The sequence below is a fragment of the Triturus cristatus genome, chromosome 6 (genome assembly GCF_964204655.1).
Source record: "Triturus cristatus chromosome 6, aTriCri1.1, whole genome shotgun sequence".
Lineage (NCBI taxonomy): Eukaryota > Metazoa > Chordata > Amphibia > Caudata > Salamandridae > Triturus > Triturus cristatus.
The window spans coordinates 1,830,898,489-1,830,921,353 of NC_140589.1; the positions used below are offsets into that span (position 1 = coordinate 1,830,898,489).

Sequence of the window (22,865 nt, forward strand, 5' to 3'; positions counted from 1 at the left end):
GGAGGAGACAGTGGCATGGTGGTGGACGGGGGAGGGGGTTGGGTGTCGAGATATGGTTCACGTAACCTCAGAGGTCTGATCACACTAGCGGCAGGTTGACCATGCGTGGAAGTTGGGCTACTGTGCAGGCTGGGGGCGAATACGTGTTTCGCGCATCGGTAGTGATCCGGTCAGGTCTGCTCGATGTAGAATTGCAACGCCGCCGGTCCTCAGGGATGTCGGCTAAATGGCTGTGTGAGAGAAACTGGACCGGTTCAGTAGAGCTCGCTGGAGCAACCCATTGTATTAGGAACCTATGGCAGCCTGACACGGCTATTTACCATGTCTCAATAAAGGTTTTTTTTAAAAAAAAAAAAAAAACTAAAGGATATCATTGAGAACATGCCATTGCTGAGATATCAATTGAAGCGTTATGGAAAGTTTATCTCACAGGACACTCATGATACAATGGCTCGTAAACATTCATCAGTGCCGCTACCATACGTTCAAGTTTGTGAATGTGTCATGATCTGCAGAGAATATTTGGGCTTTGAAACATCTCGAAGTTCCATAAGTTCTCTCTTCAGTTGCGAGCAAAGTGCAGTGCTGCTCAGGTGTCGTTATTGTAGATGCTAAGATGGTTCAGTCATTGTCTTATGTGCAGATATGGAAGACATTGTTTTGTCAGCTAAAAAGGCTCATAATTGTACACCTGATATTACACGAACTTGGCATGGCAGCCTATTGTGCTGACTACCATAGGTATTTCCAAAAATGATTATTTAAATTAATCTGAGCATCATGTGTCAGAAAGACTTAAGAAATAAAACTTTATAGTAAGAACCCATTGCATCAACTCATACCTTCCTGATTAGGCAGGAAAAATACCAATGAGAGTGTGCTGTGTGCACAAATCTGGGCGAAGAGTCAAGATGGCCGTGGTGAAGGAGCTCTTGCTGACGGCTTCTGGGGTTTGGGATTACCTATCAGTACATATCTCTTGCTTGCCCCTTGTCAACAACAATCACCCTGTGAATACAGACAGTTTGAAGAACACAGACATACTCAACAACTACTTACCTGATGCTCTGGTTGTTATCTTGGCTCCAAGACACTGACCGACTCACGTTTTGGAAGTATTTTAGCGTGGCACCTGGCAGGTACATGGCGGTGGATGTCCACCGCAACGGGAGAGAGAGAGAGATGAGCTCGGTGGTGAATGGATCCCGGACTGCATGATCTGGTAAACCAGTGAGTGCCTACCTCCCCCTCTGTCAGAGCTTAGCATCTTAATTCAGCCTTCACCAGGGGCTAGCAAGGTTGAGATCCCCTCGTCCAAGGTTAGCTGCTGCACCGTAAACGTTCCTATAGACCTGTCCGCAACACTTCTGCCTGATTAAAGCAGGAAAGCAGAAGAATTCCTGAGAGGCAGGTCACCATCGCCTCTTGAGCTCCGCAATGGCTATTTCCCGTACATTTGATTAAGTGCCCTTAGCACTAGTGTCTTCAACAAATCCCGCCCGCCCTTCCCGAATGGACTCAACATGACACTCACATGAGAGCAGTCGCGCGCCAGCGATTCCTGAATGCGCTCGCTGTCATCTCGGTTTGAATAAATACCCTAAGCACTTGTGCCTTCGACTACCCCCACCATCCCTGCTCGAATGAATGCACGCCTACATGAGAGCGGTCGAGCGCCAACGATCGCTGGATGCATTGCCTCTCATCTCGCTCACATCCCCTGGAGCTAAGCAGCTTTGGGTCTTAGCCACCTAGCTAAACAACCTCCTCCAACTTCCTGAAATCAAACACCAGCCCCCATCAGTTTGCCAGGCTTTTGTCCATTGGCTACAGTGTAGAGTGAGCCTAGCGAGGGGGTGATCCAGAGTAACCTGCACACCCTCCTCCTGTGCACTACGACACCTACTTTACCACTATGATCAGGGCCCTCGCTCTGAACCCGACGATATCCTGATACTGATAAGTCTGGTGTCCTAATCTTCTCCCTGGATAGTGTGTTCACTTGAAACAAGTGCGCCTACGTGACTAACCCAGCTTTACCGGTCCTCAAAACCCTCAAGGCCCAAACCTTTATTTTGTGTATCCGTCTTGGTCTACTCACAGAAGATGGCGCCCCCTCTCTTAGAAGTGCAACTAAAACAGGACTTGCACCCTCCTACACACAACCCTGGAAAAGCGGCGGCCTACCTTTGACTGTTTATAACTATTAGGATATAAGGGAAGAAGGATAAAGGAAGAGAAGGAAGGGAAGGGATAGAGAAGAATGGAGGGAAATAAGGAAGAGAACAAGGAGAAAATATTAATATTAAAAAAAGGGAAGGGGAAGGAAGGGAAGACGAGGAGTGAAAGCCTATCTCTCCCTCTTTTCTTCTCTTTCAATCTTCTCTTCTTCTTTTCTTCTTTCTTTCTTCCTTGTGGGCGCATATTCTCTCCTCAGAGGTACCATCTCTCTTCACCTAATGGAAATAAAGCTAGATCCCTCAGGTCTCCATGCCTTCACCATTAATTATCCTCCAAATCTATCAAAAAATTCATCTAAAGGGCACAAACACAAGCTACTTAAAATCCGCCCTGAAACACTTCTCTCAGATTCATATTTCTGTATCAATAAGGGTAAACTAACCAATGGCCTCATCTTTTACTCCAGAAAACTGGCAAAATGGAGAAATGTCTTTTATTCCATGTTCCGGATCACTGACACCAGAAAAACTCATTATGGCCTCAAACTTTCTGTATTGCCCTCGCCATTCTGCAATGCGAACACTACCATATCCCTATACAACAACGGTATTATCCTAATGCAAGCTTCGAATGGCAGTTTAGCTACTATCCTTAAGAAAGCAGTGAACAATAAGAGTTCACATCCATCCTCAAATCACCCTGGTTACCATGATGGCACTCTCACACAACATCAAACGTCCTGGGTGAATCCAACATCACCCAGCCCTCCCCATATCTTTAGTGATCTCTACCCCGCCCACCCGCCTGATTTAGCAACGCCGGAGTCAAATGGTTAGTTGCCTTGCACTTACACATACTCCCCCCAGCCTCTATGCGGACAAACTATGAGTTTCCCACCCGGTCATCTGCTCAACCGGATCTCCCACGTGGCCTCTCCCCCCTACCGGAACTCACACCACAATCCTTAACCAACTGTAACCACTTTGACTTGATGAGGTCTCTATCTGCATGTGCCACTTCACGTACGAACTCCAGAAATTGACAGCCATCACTATCTAGCTTCTGATCATGCATAGACCCACTAGTACTGTAGGGAATTGGCCCAGTTCCCAAACAGGCTTAAATCTTGCCCATGGCCCGCACAACTTTCATCTTAACTTAAAACTATACTCTTCCCCAATGCCTCTTCTCATCCCAGGAGATTGAAGGCTGATTTATCTGACAGCGACATCCGCAACCTAATCCTCTCTTATACCAACCCAGTAGACACTAACAAAACCTCCAGGGTCATATCCAAGCCATTCAAGCTAACCCCTACAGAGAACCCACACACAATCAACAGATGTATAAATAGCAATAAACTCAAGTGCATTAACATCCCTCAGACTGCTACCAGCCATTCTACTAGCCAACTAAAATGCGTACTTCTCAACTGCAGATCAGCTAGTAAACATGCACCCAATATCTATGATCTCATCCCAACAAATGAGCCTGACATCGTTATCCTCACAGAAACCTGGCTAAACCACTCCTCTACTCAAATCCTTGACCTACTAGTCCCTTCCAGCCACGACAAAACTTGATTTGACATATCTATGAAACCAGGCGGTGGAATAGTTTGCATATACAGAAACACACTCTCTGTGTATCAATCAGAAACTGTCACCTTACCCACCAGTGAATATTTCTGCATCAACATCTCGAGCAATAACAGCCTCATTTGCAAACTACACACATTCTACCACCGCCCCCCCCCACTCCCCCCCCCCGAGGCAATCTGACATTCATTGAATAAATCATGGAAATCATCACATCCAACAATGACCCCCAAGTGACCAAAATCTTCCTTGGAGGCTTCAACCTCCACTGGAATTACCTGAAGGACCATGCAGAGAACTGTCTAAAAACCTTCCTATATGACCCAATTCTGCGATAAGGGAGAAACACTGGACCTTATCATATCTAAAATTAACAACAATACACTGGAATCCATTATCCCCTGCGGCTGTTCTGACCACTACAGCATCATCTTCTTTATCAACTTGCAGGTGACCCCGAAGAGATACCAACCCAATAAACAAAACAATGGAAAAGGAATCTTCGAAACATCAGTACCAACGTCTTAGCAACCCGATGTAACACTGACTTGACTTACCAAGCAGGATCGATATACATGACATCACAGAGTTGTATAATTCCTCAATTTCTGGCATCCTTGATTCTATTGCACCCCCTTCAACAAAAAAACATTTCCACTAAAATCTCCGAATGTTGGTTCAATGACAATCTAAACTCTGTGCGACACTATCTAAGATCAGCCGAAAGAACCTGGAAATCGGTACCCTCCACCGAACACCTGAAACACCTTAGATCAGTGAGGAACTCATTCAACAGAAACATCAAAGATGCAAAAGCCGACTTCTTTAGAACTCAGCTTAACCAAGCCAAAAATCATTCCCAAAAACCTTTTGAAATCATCAAACAACAATCGCTCAATGCACCAAACCTGCCACACCATGGTGATATCACTACCCCAACCTGTGAGGAATTGGCCTAATTTTTCTTTGAGAAAACAAAGACCATTGAAAACGACCTACAGTCAAAGTGGTAACTTCTTCCAACTATAGGGCTTGCTTCCCCACTCGCCTCTCTGGGCTCGGACCCATTTGGTCCCCCTGGAGATGTCCCCAAAAACAATGCCTCCTGGCACACTTAATAGATATTCGGAATGGTGCACAATTCAAGTTCATTGACCTGATGCAAAATGTATTCTGATTGTATTGAACTTGTCAATAAAGGTTTTGGAAAATTTAAAAAAAGGTTGAGCGCTGGATCCGTCTACTGCTGTCTATGGCTGGCCGCAAAGCCCTCATCAAATTGAACGTCCTTCCTCGTTTTTTAGATCTATTCGTTAATATACCTATCCCCTTGACAAATGCATTCGTTTCACAGCTGCGCAACCAACTACTCCACTTGATATGGGCTGGTCAAGGCTACGAATTGCATAGGCTACACTTACACTCCCCTACAACTGCGGTGGATTCGTGGTCCCTGATCTCAACTTATATTATTAGGTCACGAAGGCCCAGTTTGCATACAACTGGTTTCACCCTGATGCCCGCATACCTTATATCAAACTGGAAATGGACCTAGCATTCCACGTGACGCAATACTTCCACAGGGTATCTGACTGGATCCCAACGACATACAAACATTGTCTACCACATGCTGGGCCTGGCAGAAACTCTGCCTGCTTCTAGGCTCAGGCTCTCTATACTCACCTAGACTCCCACTGTCTCAAAATCCATACATACCATCAACATCCGAGACATTGGTCCAACACACCCTACAAAAAAGACATCTTCGTACATTTCAAGGATCTTTTCCCGGGTGGGCACATTATAACACTTGCAGACCTTGCTCCGTGCACAGAAATGTCCCATATTGACAGATTCATTATGACTATACTACTGAGCGCCCTGCGAGCGGCAATCCCGTCCTTCCCGTTCCCCCCCCGGACAAATACACGCCTCTCTTGCTCTTAATAGCTGACCATGACGGTGCTCATCTAGTTACCAAATATTACCGTACCTGCATGGCACTCAAATAGGTACGGGGCAGAGGGTCACGACGTCATTGGGAAGAGGACCTGGGACTACCGCTCACTGAAAAAGGAAAGAACCACAGTTACACCCAGGGTCTGGCCCGGGGAGGGAACTAGAGGCGTTAGGGCACTAGAGAACGGTCAGCCTCCAACCAAAGCTATGAACCACAGAAAGGACCGTCCCTAGTTGTGTCTTAAGAGATGCCCAATTTAGTGGGGGCAAATCACAAAAATTGACGGACTGGCATCACACACCACCAGGTGTCATGCTTCATCATCTGCCAGTCCTCGCCCTCTAAAAACCGCGTTTGATAGAGGGCGGGCATACACCTGAAGACAGGGATGCACTTCTAGACTAAGTGGGGGCCCAAACAAAAAAAGGAGTGAGTGAATTTAAAAACCATCATAGTATACCTGAACAATTTTTATTCTATGGGGTTACTATGTGGGATTAAAATATATAAGTGCGGTGAGTGGGGACCTTATCATCCCGTCGCCGCTGTGAATCAGTGATTGTTAATAGGGGGTCAACATGTTTCTGCCTGTATTGTCCACTTGGGTACGTGGCATTCGTCAGGACCTTAAATATTGGGCTCCAATCTTACCACTGGGGGCGTAGGCCTATAGCCAGCTGCCACCTGTTTAGAGAAACCTGTAAGAGAGAGGGGGTGAGACAAGGATTTCCCCCTACCCCTCCCATGGGGCAAATAGGTTTTTCCAATAGGGTAAGACTTCTATATTTGTTTCACATGAATGTCAGAGTGAACACAGATGCCTGACACTCATATACATTTTTCACCTTTTAACTTTAGGAGAGAGCAGTAAGTATAGAGCGTGACTGTGACACATCAAGGTCTACCGAATGACAACCATTTTGAGTATTTTATGTTCCCCTCTCTCTTACAGGTTTCTCTAAACAGGTGGCAGCTGGCTATAGGCCTACGCCCCCAGTGGTAAGATTGGAGCCCAATATTTAAGGTCCTGACGAATGCCACGTACCCAAGTGGACAATACAGGCAGAAACATGTTGACCCCCTATTAACAATCACTGATTCACAGCGGCGATGGGATGATAAGGTCCCCACTCACCGCATTTATATATTTTAATCCCACATAGTAACCCCATAGAATAAAAATTGTTCAGGTATACTATGATGGTTTTTAAATTCACTCACTCCTTTTTAGGTCTCGCGAGCCAAAGGCTCGAAGAGACATTTTATATCTGGGCTTTTCAAAGTGCTGCCGTGGCCTAAAGCTACAGTGCACGTGAAAGTGCACGCGCGCAGCGCCATGTGTCTTTCCTACGTAGCGATCGTAATCACGATCACTTTCACTTTCGCGGCCGCGTTTCCAAAGCTTGTTTTGTCTGCTGTTCTGCGCCTTTTATCGTTTAAATATTGAAGCAGGATCATGGACTGTATCCTGCTGCTATATTTTTTCGTGTGGATCACTGTGTTTTAAGCACTGCAGAGCAGTTGTGCCTGGATGACACTTTAGAGAAAAGAAAAACAGAAAGCACATTGCTGTTGTTATGTGTCAAATTTTCACAGAAGCCCGTAAATTCCTGCCCAACCCTGAAGGAAGCCAAACACGTGTTTAGTTTCTGCTTCGGACCGGCTCAAGTGACTTAATGGCTGTCTTTGCTTCCCTTCCTGTTTTAATGATGTCGCGAGGCACACAAACATTCAGCTGCCCGCACTGCAACGACACAAATACTGCAGCCGTTCGAAGCGCTTGTCTTTGCTTGGCATTTTCCTTGTGCTTTGATTTAGGTATGGTCATGTCTCCATTGAATTGGCAGAAACAAAGCCACAGCCTGATGGCAAAAGAGGCGCAGATGTAAAGGCAATACTCTCACTTCTTTAGGACCCTCGCACAAGTACTTCCCCTCCTTGCTATGGCTTCTCCTCACATCGGCACTTTAAGTATGCAATGTGGGCAGACAATCTGAGAACAGAATTTAGCACAAACCAATATCATTATCAATTTGAAAACCCACGCACATTATATACATTACCTATACACTTATGCTTCTATATTGTGTGTTTCTCTTTTGGCTGGTAATTAATAATTTTTGTTAAATTCATAACCGCACATATATCAGAGTCGGTAGTGTAGGTGCATCACCAGGGAAATTGCGTAATTTGCAGTTAAATGATTAACAATAAAAGTTCTTTAAGTCTTCACCTGCGGTAGAATACAATACAAGTCTAGTTTCCTTTGCGGATGTGCGCCATATGAGTCCTTTCATAAAGCACAGGATTTCTTAAGAGCCAAACAGCTACGTCGCTTGAGGCAATGTGTAGGACACGGGTGTCCATACCATGGTTGTCGGCGTCTCATGATACAAATTGTTGTGCACACAGGAGCGCAGATGTATCTGAAAATAAAGCCCCCGGCAGGCTGCATTGCTCGCACGGTTTCACTCACAGGCAGGGGGATCATTTTCACAAACAAGATCTCCGAGTGAATGGGTCTTTAAATAGACTCTTAAACACGCGCTGTTAAAGTACGCAGGATTGTGCGTGCTGGAGAAATAATCTTTATTCTGGCTGCCCGTATGTTATATGTCACTTCGCCAGCTGGTGGCAAGCTGGGCACGATGGGTGCTGCTCCGGTTGAAGTGGGGTTGGCACTTCACACCCCAGAAGAGCAATACTTCCTTGGTCCTAAGGGTATCCGAGATAACTCCCGAGGCGACAACCCTTCAGTCACAGCCTCAAACTGACCATAAATCAAGTTGATAACAGACTGTGTCAAGCGCCCATTGTCAACAAATAACGCCCCTCCACCTCCCCTTTCAATGGAAAGCTGGATGACGTAATTACAGGTGGTAAACTCAGGGTTTCTATTCACTAACTCCACCCCCCACCCCCAGCGCTGAACTCTAAATACTGTAGGCCACATGTGTCTTGTTAACCAGACACAACCAACCACCAATACCCCCACCCCCGCCACCCCACTCCCGTCCCGAGAGCTTGACCAGTACCTCAGCAAAAACCATTTGATGGCCGGACAGAGACTATGGCTTACAAGGGAATGCATGGGGAAACAAACCTGCTCTCAAACTGTAGACTTTATAGCACATGCAGACTTGTTCAGTACAGCCCTATCAACAAGTAATTATTGCCAACATATCATATTCATTAGTTAAAAGGACTTTGGACGCCGATGGCTAGTTGGGGTTAAAAGGGGTACCAGAGGCTTTACCACGTGATTTTTGTAGTTATTCCTGGTCCACCGGCTGCGGATGATATTTACTAAAAACATTAAGCAATGCACATCTCTGGTAATTTGACAAATGGCATGTTTGCTTATAACATTTGTGGTGCAGACTTTTGTAACAGTAAGGAAATGTACAGCGCTGCCTCGGCCATCTTTACCTAAAACTGAAATTCAAGGGGCGTGGGAGGGTGCTGAGAGGGTGGTTTTGTTTACATGTTCTCCCCTTCACCGAATGCGAGCGGTAAGAGGCAGGTGCAGTGTGTGCCCTCCCTTCTCTAATGAGGAGGCAGGGCGCAGCTTGGAGTAGATACAAGGTTGATGTATATTCCATCACATATGAACCAAGGGCCGGGAGCGCACGCCACCTGCGAGCCGCCCCTGCTTTGAACTGAATGACGCTGCCGACAGCCTTGCAGACGGCGTCCACTCACTCCACGAAAACAATACACCACTCAAATGGCAAGTATGTGTACGACTGGCATGCGCCGGCCTGGAGAGATCACACCACCGACCTGTAGGTCTCGTAGCTACACGAGACCAATCACTACACCTGCCCCCGCTACACCTCCCAACACACCCATAGCTTCAAACCAGTGCTTACAACTGCAGTTCATGCCAAATAATTCTTCGGTATGCTCCTTGTTCTGGCTGCCAGCATTCAACCCTTGTTGCTTTCCCTCTCCTACAGATTAGTACAGTAAAGGGCGTAAAACAAAGACATATCAAGCATTGGCATAGCCAATAGGTTTTGCTTTTGGGACCTTATACGTGTTTAGCCATGCAACAGTTGCATAACTAAATACTTATAAGGTCCAAAAGCGAGACCTATTGGCTATGCCAATGCTTGTTTTGTTTGGGCCCCCACTTAGTCTAGAAGTGCATCCCTGTCTTCAGGTGTATGCCCGCCCTCTATCAAACTACCGCTCACTGACCAGGAATGGGCCTGCAGCCATGAGCAAATTAAGGGGGTCTCGCCCAACCATCGGCATAAACTATTGCATTTTAAATTTGATACTATATTACGCCAATAGAACTGGCTAAATACGACTCCTCCAAAACTTCACAATGCTCCAAATGCTATTTATTAGACGCAGACTTTTCCCAGATAACCTGGACCTGCTCTGTCATATCCACCTACTGTGCTTCGGTATTTCAGGTGCTATCGGCCATGATCGCCACATCACTTACGCCACCCCCCAACCTGGTCCTACTGGACATTGTCTCAGACATCCCGACTTACTACCGCAGGCCCGCAGCGATAGCATTAATATTGGCCAAAAGGGGAAATTGCTATATATTGGGGGGCTCGACAATGTCCCACAACAGTGGCATAGCTTTACAGCATGGCATACTGTGATATGCAGACTGAGATTTAATCCTTCCTACAGTCCTCTACCTCCCCACCTAAGAACATTTGGCACATATACCATGCATACATACTTACCCTGCAACATGATTCCACCGATTCTTCTCTGTCAGCTACTCCGGAGCCCGGTGAGGACCTGTAACCTACTCCATGCAAAACCCCATGAGTAACTCATGCACACATTCTCTATTGCATGTACTGTTCTACTGCCTAAACCTTATCGACATACCTACAGAACAATATTCCTGTTTAATAATACTTACCTTGAGTGTCTATGCGATCATCCCCTTTTCCCCCCTGCCCTCTCCCCCCCTGATTCTTTTACCGATATGACATACATTATATACTCTGTTTCTAGCTCTTGCCTTCATTCAACATAATATAAATTATGCTATTGCTATTTGCTGGCTAATCATTATGTACCTACAAACGCAGTATAGATCAAAGGCACGTAGCTCTTTCCTTCTTTTCCGACCAGATGAAACTATGGTATCCTTTGGTAAGTCTGTTTTTGATTTTCTGTGCAAATAAAATCAATAAAAAAATTAATTAAAAATGCTAGATCAAAATGAATCATGTCTTCTGATACTAATTGACCTTTCCTCTGCTTTCAACACTGTTAAACATGACAGTTCACTGTCCCTACTGGAACGAAAGATGGGTCTATCAGGTCCTGTACTGCAATGGTTTACGTCATTCCTCGACAACAGAACCCAAAGAGTCAAGGTGAATCAATCCCTCTCAGCTCTCTGTGGTCAATATGGGGGTACCACAGGGGTCCGCCCTTTCCCCCAATCTCTTCAACTTATTTGTTTAACCTCTTGCAAATGCACTGAACTCTGCGAACATTCTTTTATCACATGTATGCAGATGACACTCAATTGTATCTGAAAATCTCCTCCCCAGAAGACTTCATTTCCCTCATCTCTACCCTGCAGAACACTCATAACTGGCTCACTGGTAACCATCTCAAGCTCAACACTTCCAAAATGGAGTTCTTCCTCAGCGCTTGTCTTAATCGCACTCCGAAGATCGACTTCTGGATGAAGCATCTAACAGCCTTCAACTGTTCTCCTGACATTATTGATTCTGCTAAATCCCTTCGAATTACACTAGACAAACACTTGAATATGCTGAATCATATCAGTAATGCCACCAATGGGTCCAATTACCAGATGAGTATCCTAGGGACCTTAAACCCTTCCTACCACTGGACGAGTTTAAACTGGCGGTCCAAGCTCTTGTGTTGCCTAGATTGGACTACGGAAGTTCCACTCTATGCGGCCTTTTCTAAGTATAATCTGGCCCCACTAAGGGCCTCCCTTAATGCTGTTGCAGATTGATAACCAGTACAAAAAGAAATAATCACATATCTCCAGCCCTAAAAACTCTGAACTGGCTCTTGTACGAAGCAAAAATACAGCTAAAGATTGCTTGCATGACTCATAGAGTTATCAGGGGGATGCAGATCTACACGAAGTGCGAGCTCACTGCTACTAAAACCCCAGATTCTTCACAAAAAGAGGACAAGCTACAGAACCATCTCGGGTTTCAACTCAAGATATGGAACTCTCTGCCACCGGATGTCTTTCGAATCTCATTTACCTCATCGTTCAAAAAAGAACTTGAAAACTCTTCTAATAAGCAAGTTTTTGCCCTAAGATAATCGCCCTATGTTCTTTGGAGAGCACATTATGTCCTATTGTTTATATACCTTCCTATTATACCGATACTCTGTATGACTACTACATTGATGTGCAACCATAGATATCAGTTTTACCATACTACTCTCATATATGTGACGAGTGTCTGTTCTTACAACTGTATCCTACCTACCCTGTTATGTAAAGCGCTCTGATACCCTCTAGGGTCATGTTAGCGCTATTCAAGACTTTATTAAAAAATATATTAAATTCTATGAATAAAAGACCAGATGGAATTGGAAGACTGAAGGGAACCATTTCATGCCCAGGAAAGTAATTAAAGCCTGTCTCTTCGACTTAGCAGTATATACGCCTTAATGTTCACTTCCAGAAAGTGCAAAGAGATCCCAAGAGAACTTCTACCCTTAGATGGCCATTTCCAGAGTTAGGCAGAAATATACTCTCTCTCACAAGGGAGACACTTTTTTATATTTTAAACATTCTCAAAGTGTACAAGTATTAGACATACATTGTATCAATGGAGATGAATCGTTTTTCTTTTCAGCCAGCAAGAGACAGAGAAAGCACTGTTCTTGTTCCTGGAACCACCAGGACAGGTACAGGTTTTCTGTAGGATGGCCCAAACTCCGTCTTGTCCGGGAACTTGTCTCTGACCAGGTCCACAACCTTTGGGACCGATATAGGTCTTACTGGAACCGGTTTCACTTCCCCAGTGGCGGTGCGTTTTACTTGGACATTGCTTTGTAATGCCCATAATTCATTGAGTTCCTGTAAAACAGCCAAACGATCATTCAATTCAAATGGTTTTACATCCGCCACAGTTTAGAGATGGTCTCTTTTCTTTGAGTTTCTCTTACAGCAGGCACGACGTGCTTCGCTTACATTCAGCGCGCCTTATCTTTTCAAGCAGCCGGGACAATGGGGGGCACTTCTTTCCAATGCCATAGGTCTTGCATTCTTTTTATAGCCATTGATTGCAGAGGTGTTCTTATAATAGACGCAAGCCATATAGCATAATTACAAAAGAATGTGGTAATGAACAGGCAACACTAACAGTGGCCACAAGCCTTTAGGGTGTGCCGGAAACAAAGATGGGTCACAGAGATGCCGGCCACCTTTCTGTTAGATAAACCAGGCTCGCAAACAGGAGACTGTGCCTTCATGGTGAACTTAGCTACATACAAATGTTGATGGTCACAAATGACTTCCCCTGGGATCTAAGTGTTCGCTGGCCTGTAGTGGTGGCTTGAGCCTTAGGATTAGAACTACATTTTTCGAACAAGAGATCTCTCACTCGGTCTGTGTTACAGAATTGGTATTGCGCCCCATACTCGTGACAGGTGTTTAAGCCCCAGTACGTTTTTTGTACATAGTATGGTGTGAGTAACAGATTGTGATCTAAGTGGGAATATCTTGGTTCAGGAGCGAGGTTCGGAGGAGTGCGCCAACATTGGTGGCGCGCAAACATACAATAAAGTGAAACCGTATAAGAAAGATGGTGATACACAAGCACATACCTGCATGTGACAATTGAGTACCACTCCTTCCAGCATCACTGCAGGTCAAGCTGTACACCAGCTCAGGAACTTATTCACAGTATAGATTATCCGGGGGAGGGTGGGAGTCACAACTGAATACAGATACGACCTAACATTTAGCGGCGGTCAGAGAAAGGCAAAAACAGCTACAGACTTGTCCCACATACTCGCACAAGATTGGGCATGAAATCTAAGCAGCAAAAGCTTTGCGAAGGCATGCACAGGTATGCCCAGTATCCATGTTGCTGCTTTGCATATTTCACATATGTAACGCTTCCAAGTAGTGCTGCTATTGCAGTATTCATTGTCTGTTGTAAATGTCCCCCAGGAGGGCCACATAATAGTAAACTACCAGGGTAGATGCACTATAGTAGGTCTTAAACAGTTCACCTAGGTAACGAGGAGTGGGCATAGCCTATGCACTTACTGTTGTTGGGCCAAATGCAACAAAAAGCTGAGGGTGTCAACATCATTTTTGCACAAGCTAAAACTCCTCTCTGGAACCAACAAGGCTCCCTGAGAATCTTTGCAACTAAAAAGGTACATCAAGAATGCTGAGGATTTAGGAGTTTGTAACCTGCATTGAGTGAGGAGCACTGCACAGGCCACAAAAATAAAAGGACAGAGATAAGGAGTACTTATTGAGTAGTTTGCATGTCAAATGGGAAAGCCTGTAGGGTTTCATGGGTTTTTCACTGCCACATAATGTTCTGGAGGGGTCCTTCCTTATGAGCAAAATACCCTCAGTCAACTTATTGGATAGAAATGGTGCTACTTAATGTGGCACATTTACTAGGCAGTCCTTGCAGCACAGGGGAGCAGGAACCAAAACCGGAAATCGTCATCCTCTGATAAAGCTCCTCATTGTTTTAGGATGCTCTAGTGGGATTTGGGCCAGTTATGTATGTGAAAGAGGAATTCCCTACAATGGAGGTGTTGAACAATATAAACCAACTGACTTGCATCTGAGCAGCTTGAGTTCTGAAGTGTGATAATTTTCAATTAGGTACTCGTTAAGCCTCCACTGAACTGGGGTCTCAAATTTTGACTTTTAGCATCATGCAATATCTACCAAGATTGCTTATAGTTGAACACTTTAATGTATGATTAAATGTCACCAGATCGGGCCTTGTTGGGCCAGCCAAGACCATTCACTTCTAGTTTGGGAGTGGCTTGAAGAGTTGCCCCTGTAGTTTGGTTTCATATGAATTTGAAAAACAGTTGCTTCAAGTGTTCTGGGAAGGAATAGATTCAACCACCCTCACAACCTCCATTACCCTAATTCTACTGTGATCACGAGGGTTGCCCCACCATCTATGCAGCCGACAGTCCATACTTTGGAAGAAGTGTTTGAGTACCCATAATAAAATCTAAAAGATTGAAGTTCAGTTTTAGGGGTGGGCAGAGTTTCTCCCAGTTCTGCAGAAGGAAATTGGTATGTCATTGATTTTTAGTACCAGGAGCGTATTTTGCACTTCAGTGTGAACAGCACCACTCAGCACACCAGAGGGTGCTGCGTCTTTGCTGCCACCAGAAGAGACTTCTACTTAAGCAGCAGATTTCCCAACACGAACAGCCACAACCACCCGAATTGGGACACTCACCAAGAGCCATTCTGTCATCTAAAAATTGATCTAGGAGACAAAATCTCAGCCATGCGGGGGTTGGCAAAGTTTTGCCAGAACTCTATGTTACACGAGTATTGCAAAGTGGGCAAAACACCAAGAACTCCACTGGCAGAGGGGAATTTGTTTTGCCCATCCCTACTCCTAATACAATGTAAATGCAGGAGGTGGAACAAGAAAGTTGTGTTGCAAGAAAAGAAAACTTGCTAAAAGCACGGAAGGCCATGGTAAGTGAACACACAAGATAGGCAGTCTTACAGAAAATGGCATATAACATACATGCTAAAGACTGACATGGGGAAATTAGGTCTAGAGAGTAGGAAATGCCACTGTACAGCACAGCCCACTGTACAACTGTACACTGTACAACTAATCAAAACCTAGTAACAAAACTACAAGCTGTCATTTACAGCTTCATTAATATAATGTATGTTTAATACAGTATTTGCAAACATGGGTCATTATGTTCAAAGAAAGCTGCTGGTTCCTAAAATATTTAATCACATCCAGATTGTAACACTCGGTAACAGGCCAAACACTTTGTATCGCGAAGTTGCAGGAAAGTCACCAAAGAAATAGATATGATGAAGACAAGCTCCTGTACAGTAAAATTGAAGATGCTTTCTTTGGGGTTCACAACAGTTTTTGCCAGTCATGCTTAAAGTTCCTCTAGATGAATGCCTTCAAATGAATGCAATCTTGCAAATGACAATTAACACCCAAGTCAACAAGACTGGTGTAAATAGTTGAAAACGTTCACTGATCCATTTGCACATGGCTTATAAAGCTTAGAAAAAGGACTTGGGCATTATCCGGAGGAGGTGCAAAGCATTTTATTTCACCAACATAATGATTTGGTTAAAACAAGCCCTCCACTCAAGAGTCACGGTGAATAGATGAAAAAGCTGAAGGCGATACCAGTCCAATTACACGTAACTCAGTCCTTTTGTGTGGATGAAAAAGCAGCAGCCAGTTATTATCAATCCAATGTGCTTAATGTAGGTAGTTACTGGAATAAACAAAATAAATTGTGTTAGTCTACTTAACAAGTATGCACATATCTCCATAGCATACCGCTTTGTGACAAATAGAGTAAACTCTGAAAGGGTACAATCAAAGGGCCAAATGTGCCACAGTACAAACAAACGCAGTTCTGACCGAGTTCAGAACATGCTCCTTTATAGGCTTTTCAAAGCTTTGTCCTAGGACAACTTGGAGTATAGTATAACGGGGGTTGAAGGACATAGTAGCTCCAAATGCATGGGAGTGCATGTAACCAAGGTTACAAGCCAGTGGCTAAAGTGTGTGTGGGGGGGGGAAACTAACGAAAACTTAACTTTTCCAATGAGTCCACTAGTTTGCCATTGCTTCACCTGCTTCCATAAAAAGCTTTTAAAATCAAAATGTGACAGTAGAGTTAAGGATTTTAGTAGCTTATTCAATATACAAAACAGACTTCTAATACCTGCTGTTCTAGCTATTTAATAGTTTTGAGGCCTCAAGTAGTATGAATTTTCAAACTTAGACCAAGTTGCACGGCCTCCCGACGAGAGCCCTGGCACTTTAATTTAAGCACATTACTGGATTTATGCGGAAATACGTTTTTTCCCCACCAGCAGCTTAAAGGTGACCTACCCCCTCAAAACAAATCCCTACCACGGCACAGCACAAGGGGCAGCGTAGTGGTTTAACTAGCATTTTATCTGAGCCAGAAACCAATTTATTTACATTTACGCAAGGAAAAAATTAAATGCCAATCCACAATCTTGCGTAAAACGCTACAGCAACACAATTCCAGTGGCTCTACTCTAGGAGCACAAGTGCGCCAACCATGGTCGCACCTGATGCAGAACGAAAATAAGCATTAAAAATGCAATAGGTCTCGCCTTTCATTAAGTTAAAGCAATTTGCTATGCTATACAATACCATTAGCAAAGCAAATGGCTTTAACTTAATCAAAGGCGAGACCTATTGCAATTTCAATGCTTGTTTAATGTTATCACTATTCCTAATGTTGTACCTCTTTTCAGAGGCCTTTCGTTGGGGAGACCCACCCCTTGATCGTGAATTCTTTTCTGAACTATTATTTTTACAATTTTTGTTTTCCCATTCCTTTTTAGGAGGAGTGGGTGCTTGCTTTGAGTTTTCTGTGTCGGGACTACCCGCCATTTGTAGCTTCCCTGCTTTGGTTCCCAAATTATCTCTACCTAATTCTGCATACGTTTCTTCGATAATTTTTGGTAAGTCTTGCTACCTAATTCTTGGTGCTATTTCCCTAAAGCGGCTGTGTGTGGCCACTGCTGCTGCCTCCCCCTTTATGTTGCTCAGCATTATTACAGAGACTTAGGCAAAATCACCCAACAACAAGTCCAGGGCAGGACCTGCCCCGTACTCATTCTGTATATGTTTCAACGCTTCTGGAACTACTGCTAAGGAAGGAATACTGTGTATTCTGACGTAAACGGCAGCAAAGATTGTTCCCCAAGTGCTACAATCCTCAATCGAGGGAACCATCCCCATTGGCAAGCAAATGGTTAGCATTCTGTGTTTTTCCTGTGGACCCATATGGGGAAAAACTGCTTCCAGCTGTGCAATTTTTTGTGCTCTCCAGAACAGAATTAATTTCTCCCGTTTGGAAGTAATTGTCCCTATTACTGATTTCCGTGTCTGTGGGTTAATTGTAGGTGTGGTCTGATGTGGACCAGCTGGAGCATTTCTCGCAGGTTGGACTGTTAATGTTCGCAAGACGAACTGCTCAATGTCTGTCTAGCCGGACTATGCCTTTGTATATTCTACGTGCTTCATCCACTGTTAGTGTATCTATCTGTGGATGTGGAGTATATGTTGCTAAGACTAGCCAGGTCGCTCCTTCTATGCTGAGCAGACCGAGTCTCACAACAGATGTTGTGTGTGGGAGGGCGCCTTTAAACAAGCTTTTATGCTGCTGGTAAGTTAACGGGACATCAATGTCTTTGTATGGAATGTATTCTTCCGGTGGTTCTGCTACAGTGTATGTGTGGAACAATTTAGTTACCGAATCTGCAGGTGGCAACTGAACCCAAGTATAGACTACCTCCTATCCAAACACCTCATGTGCCTCAATCACTAAGGTAACACAGCCACCAGTTGCTGGTACACCGTGTTCTAACAATTTAATAGTAACTGCATGTCTGCCGTTCTCTGTGATGTTAAGAGCGTTTGCAATTTTGTTTCCCCCGTGCCTGAACCACTAATCGTGAACTCAGTCATTCTCAGGTGAATAACCAAAGTTCTAGTACCTAAGGTTTTTGCACAATGTGAGAACTTTTTATCCTTACGAGCTTGCTAAAACCTTCAACCAATACACAGAGTATATCTGCTCAGCTGAGGCGGATTTTCTCTTCTCACTTCAGGCATCTCTGAAAGAGTGAGAGTAGGGCTTTCTGAGAAAGCACGACTGAACTACTCAGAGTTTTACTGTTAATATAAGAACGAAACCAATGTTGCTGGCGCTATGTCCTGTAGTTTCAAGGAGTCCCCCAGGACCTGCGCGTATTGGATGACCTAAACTGATGGCTTGGTGTCCCAACCGCTTCCAGACACCCCCACAGGATATGTCAGCTGTTAGACCTGCGAGCTCTACAGTGCCACTACCACACACCCTAGAATCTACAGTGGTGTATGTAGTCTATGGCAACCACTGAACATAATAACCCTGATTCCTCAGGGATCGTGGAAAACAGTACAATACATTTCGCTCGGACACTTGTGCTTGCTTCCTCTTAGAAAATACAAAGAATGGCGGTTAGGACGTTTCAATAAATGTTTATTGGTCCAGCTAAATTCTTGTATAAAACATGTGCTGCGACAATCGGGAGACAGAAGCATACGAAAGAGATTGCTAGTACCAATATAGTGATTAGTAGATATATTTCTACCACTGTTCTAATAAGATGATCAGAAGCAGTTCAGATAAAAACAGTAGCACTTGCATATTCCTAAATGCGCACCCTAAGTAGTTTGCCTAAATGTACCTAGCCTAACCTGGATGTGTAGGTGCATATGCGTATAGCTATGTGTATCTGTAGCCAAGAAACCCCTAGGGATGAACCAGCCCCCTCACCTGATGGTTTAGAACGAAGGATCCCGTCTCTACGTCAAGGATGACAACCCGCAAGGGATGTCAGACCACTGCGTGTCGAAGATTTGGCATGCAGGACCCCCTTCTCAGCTTGGAAGAAACTCCCCTCTAATTTGTAGGGGGGGAGTTAGGATCTTTTATACTAAAGTGGTCACTCCAGGGTTTTTTATAGAATCGATATGTTTTTAAAACAACCATGGATGTTATGAAAACAATCATAAATGTTTGAAAACAATCACCAATGCTTTTCTAAACAAGTGTGATCATGCACAGCTGGCTGTTGGCCAAGGATGAAAAAAGTGTTGACTCTTATACAGAATAAATCTGCTGTGCCTGGGGACATGTTTATGTACATCAGGTACAGGGATTATGATAGAATACTTAGAGCCTGGTGTCAAGGAGACAGGCGCAAGCTCCTAGGTAAAAGGTCACCAGTTTAGAATCGTTATTGTCGTGTGGATGGGACAATGTATGTAAACATGGGGTATACATTAATGGGACTATCCTAAAAGACATGACAGTTTCTCTTTTATTTGCTTGCGGGACCTTATACCAGCCTCTTGTAGGAATGTTCTCGGTTCAGGGAACATGTTTCCCTTCAGAATTGTCAATCACTTTCAGGCCAGCATATTATTTTTCAAGTTTTCACCTGCAATCCTTTTAAAAATTGACAAAACTGTCAGTGAAATGTGTATATTTATAGATGTGTATTTGGTGATGAGATCACTGTTTAGACTTCATGTGTTGTACACTATTCAGTATATGACCCACATGAAGTGTTTGTAGGGATCTGCTGTAATGTAAACCAATTTAATTCACTGTGTTTCCACCAATGAGCAATGAGTTGACTTAATTTGCAAATGTAAAAAAAGTGCTAAACCTACGGTGAAATGCTGGATCAAGAACATCCAGTGGAAAACATTTTATTTACAGAGTGCTGTAACATTGTTAGGGTACTCTATTGTATTATCCAGAAGAGGCATGCGCATTATAGGTCATAGCTGTAAAAAAGAAAGTGCCTAATTACTAGATAGATTCCAGTATTAGTATTCTCTATTTGCATTAAATAGAGATGCACTCTTGAAATAGTCAATATATGTTTGTTGTCTTTTCCCACAGATAATTCCAGTAGAAAGATTGGTAAAAGGAAAGTTCCAGGATAATTTTGAGTTTGTTCAGTGGTTTAAGAAGTTATTTGATGCCAACTACGATGGAAAAGAATATGACCCTTTGTTATCAAGGCAAGGGCAAGATGTGGTTGCTCCTCCGCACCCAGGAGAGCAAGTCTTCAACAAACCCAGAAAACCAATAGGCACAGCAGGTAAGAGTGGCTGTCCCTCTGCAGGATTGTGATGGAGAACCCATGGATAACACAAACTGCAGACTAAATATACCTGTTTAATCTATAATTACCTAGCCTTTACTCTAACAAAGTGTGAATCAACTACCCTCACGAGTGTTTCCACAACACGAGCAGTGTAAGCCAAGAATGTGCAGCTCCAATTCATGCCCCAGCATTTATTTATGTAGGTGCTTAACATGTAGACCAGAAATGTTTTGCACAATAATATTAGCAGTCCACAGAATCTTGAGCGCCTGGGTAGATATTAGCAAGTAAAATGCTCATATCATTAGATGACCATTCCACTTTTTCCCTCAAAACTGTACACTAGACTGCTGAGTCTCAATAAGGTCTCCTTTCTCTCCCCTTTCTTTCTAATATTTACCTCCCTCCCCGGTTCCATGTGAAATGGCCGCAGTAAAAATGACAGCTGATGATTTGACATCTGCAATATGAAATTAGTTGAGACTTGTTTAATAAGATTGTGGACAATGGAACAAGATGCATTTTACACATGTAATTCCATTTTATTTGCATATATATTTAATTGTGAAAGTTCCAAGTCTTAAAAGATACTGTTCTTCAGTACTACTATGTAGGGATTAGAGAAGCGTTGTATCAATCTGAAGTAAATGTCAAACAGCCACTGGTTAGTGAACTTTTAATTTAATTTATTTTTTTAATTATCATTACAACATAAGGCCAGAATACAAAGAAAAAAACAAAACAAACTAAATTTGAGCTGCAATATTGCATAAAGTTACTATGTTTCTGGCATAATAGTTAATAGCAACACTAAAATATGTAGTGTAAGAGTCTGTATTTGTATAAGCATGTTCAAAGTCCCTCTCAAGCTATTTCCTTCTCTGTCACCAGGTAGGTCGTTGAGAGGAGGCCAATGTATCCTTATCGCATAATGTCTCCACGTATGTTTTGAGTTGATCTCTACAATAAATAAGATCTGTGATCTATTGTTGCTTCGTCAGCACAGTCCATTTACCCCAGCAAATTGCTATTCTTTTTGCCATCAGTAGTGCTAGTGCCACCAACTTCCGCATTGCCTGTGTCACATTTTTATTGAAGCCCAGAAGGCATGTTCGAGGTCCTTTCCATAGGGGTTTGTTATCTGCTTTCGATATCGGAAGACTGGGGGGAGGGTGGGGTGGAATTACTTCTAAGTCAAGTCGATAAAATTGGTTTGTACTTCTCCTCAGTTTTCCCTTAGTCCATACCTGTACGATTTGGGCAGGCTGTGATAGAATTGGTGCAAGTACTCAAAGTGTATTTTCTGCAGGTTACCATTAGAGGACAACATGCCTGTTTGTGTACATCACTTCACCCAATCTGGTTGTGTCTGTTGTGAAGTCAATACTTTGTTCCATCTATTAAGTGATTTCTCCATAATTATTTGACTCTCTGTATGCATGCATGCATGCTATTTAGCAGGGTTATCTTTTTTCTGAGTGTATGAGTGGTCATCAGTGCTCTTAGTGCATGTAGTATTGGGTCATATTCAGAAACTACGGGAACGCTGCTTGAACTGCAGCACAAAGGCACTAGTCTGTAAATGTTAATAATGGCGTGTGATTCACGCTACATAAAGTGCAATACGCAGTGGAAAGCTTCTAGGACCAATTGCAGTCTCTCACCCAGCCAGCGCAGGAGAAGGAAGACCTCAAAATGCACGCTATCTCAAAATTTCTCTGCTGAAAAGGCGCACCAGATCCCTGGTGAACAACCGAACCTGGGGACCACCCCACAGGCAATCCTGGCCCGAATATTCAATTTTCACAAACGAGATGCTATGCTACAACTGCATGCAGCGCTCCTCCACTGTCATATGAAAACAATACGATCACCTTCTTCCCAGATTGTATGGTAAAAGTCCAGAGGCAGAGGATGAGTTTCCCCAAAGTTAAAAAAAAAAAAAAACTTTAAGAGACAAGGCACTCCATGCTCTTCCTGGCGAAGCTGCTGATCGAAGCTGAAGGGAAGACCTAGTACTTCTCAACTTCTGCTGATGCTTGGGATTGGCTCGAAGGGTGGCGAGTGATGGGGAGCTCCAGCCCCAAGGCAAAAAGAGAAAGGCAGACAAGGAGACCTGTGAAGCACACAGAGCAACATGCTGGAGGCCCCGGACAAGAAGATCATGGAGGAATATATGACAGAAGAAGCCCAACAGACCCCCGGTTGGCAAAGG

General features: G+C 43.8%; 1 protein-coding gene across 7 annotated transcripts in view; it reads left to right on the plus strand.

Annotated features, from left to right (window-relative positions):
* Nucleotides 1–22,865, plus strand: part of MAPRE3 (microtubule associated protein RP/EB family member 3) — a 767,705-nt gene that overhangs the window by 572,228 nt on the left and 172,612 nt on the right. For all 7 annotated transcript variants that reach the window (XM_085613228.1, XM_085613226.1, XM_085613230.1 and 4 more), the window contains one exon: nucleotides 20,443–20,644. In XM_085613228.1, the coding sequence (XP_085469354.1) occupies nucleotides 20,443–20,644 (202 nt within the window). The remainder of the gene's footprint in view (nucleotides 1–20,442; nucleotides 20,645–22,865) is intronic.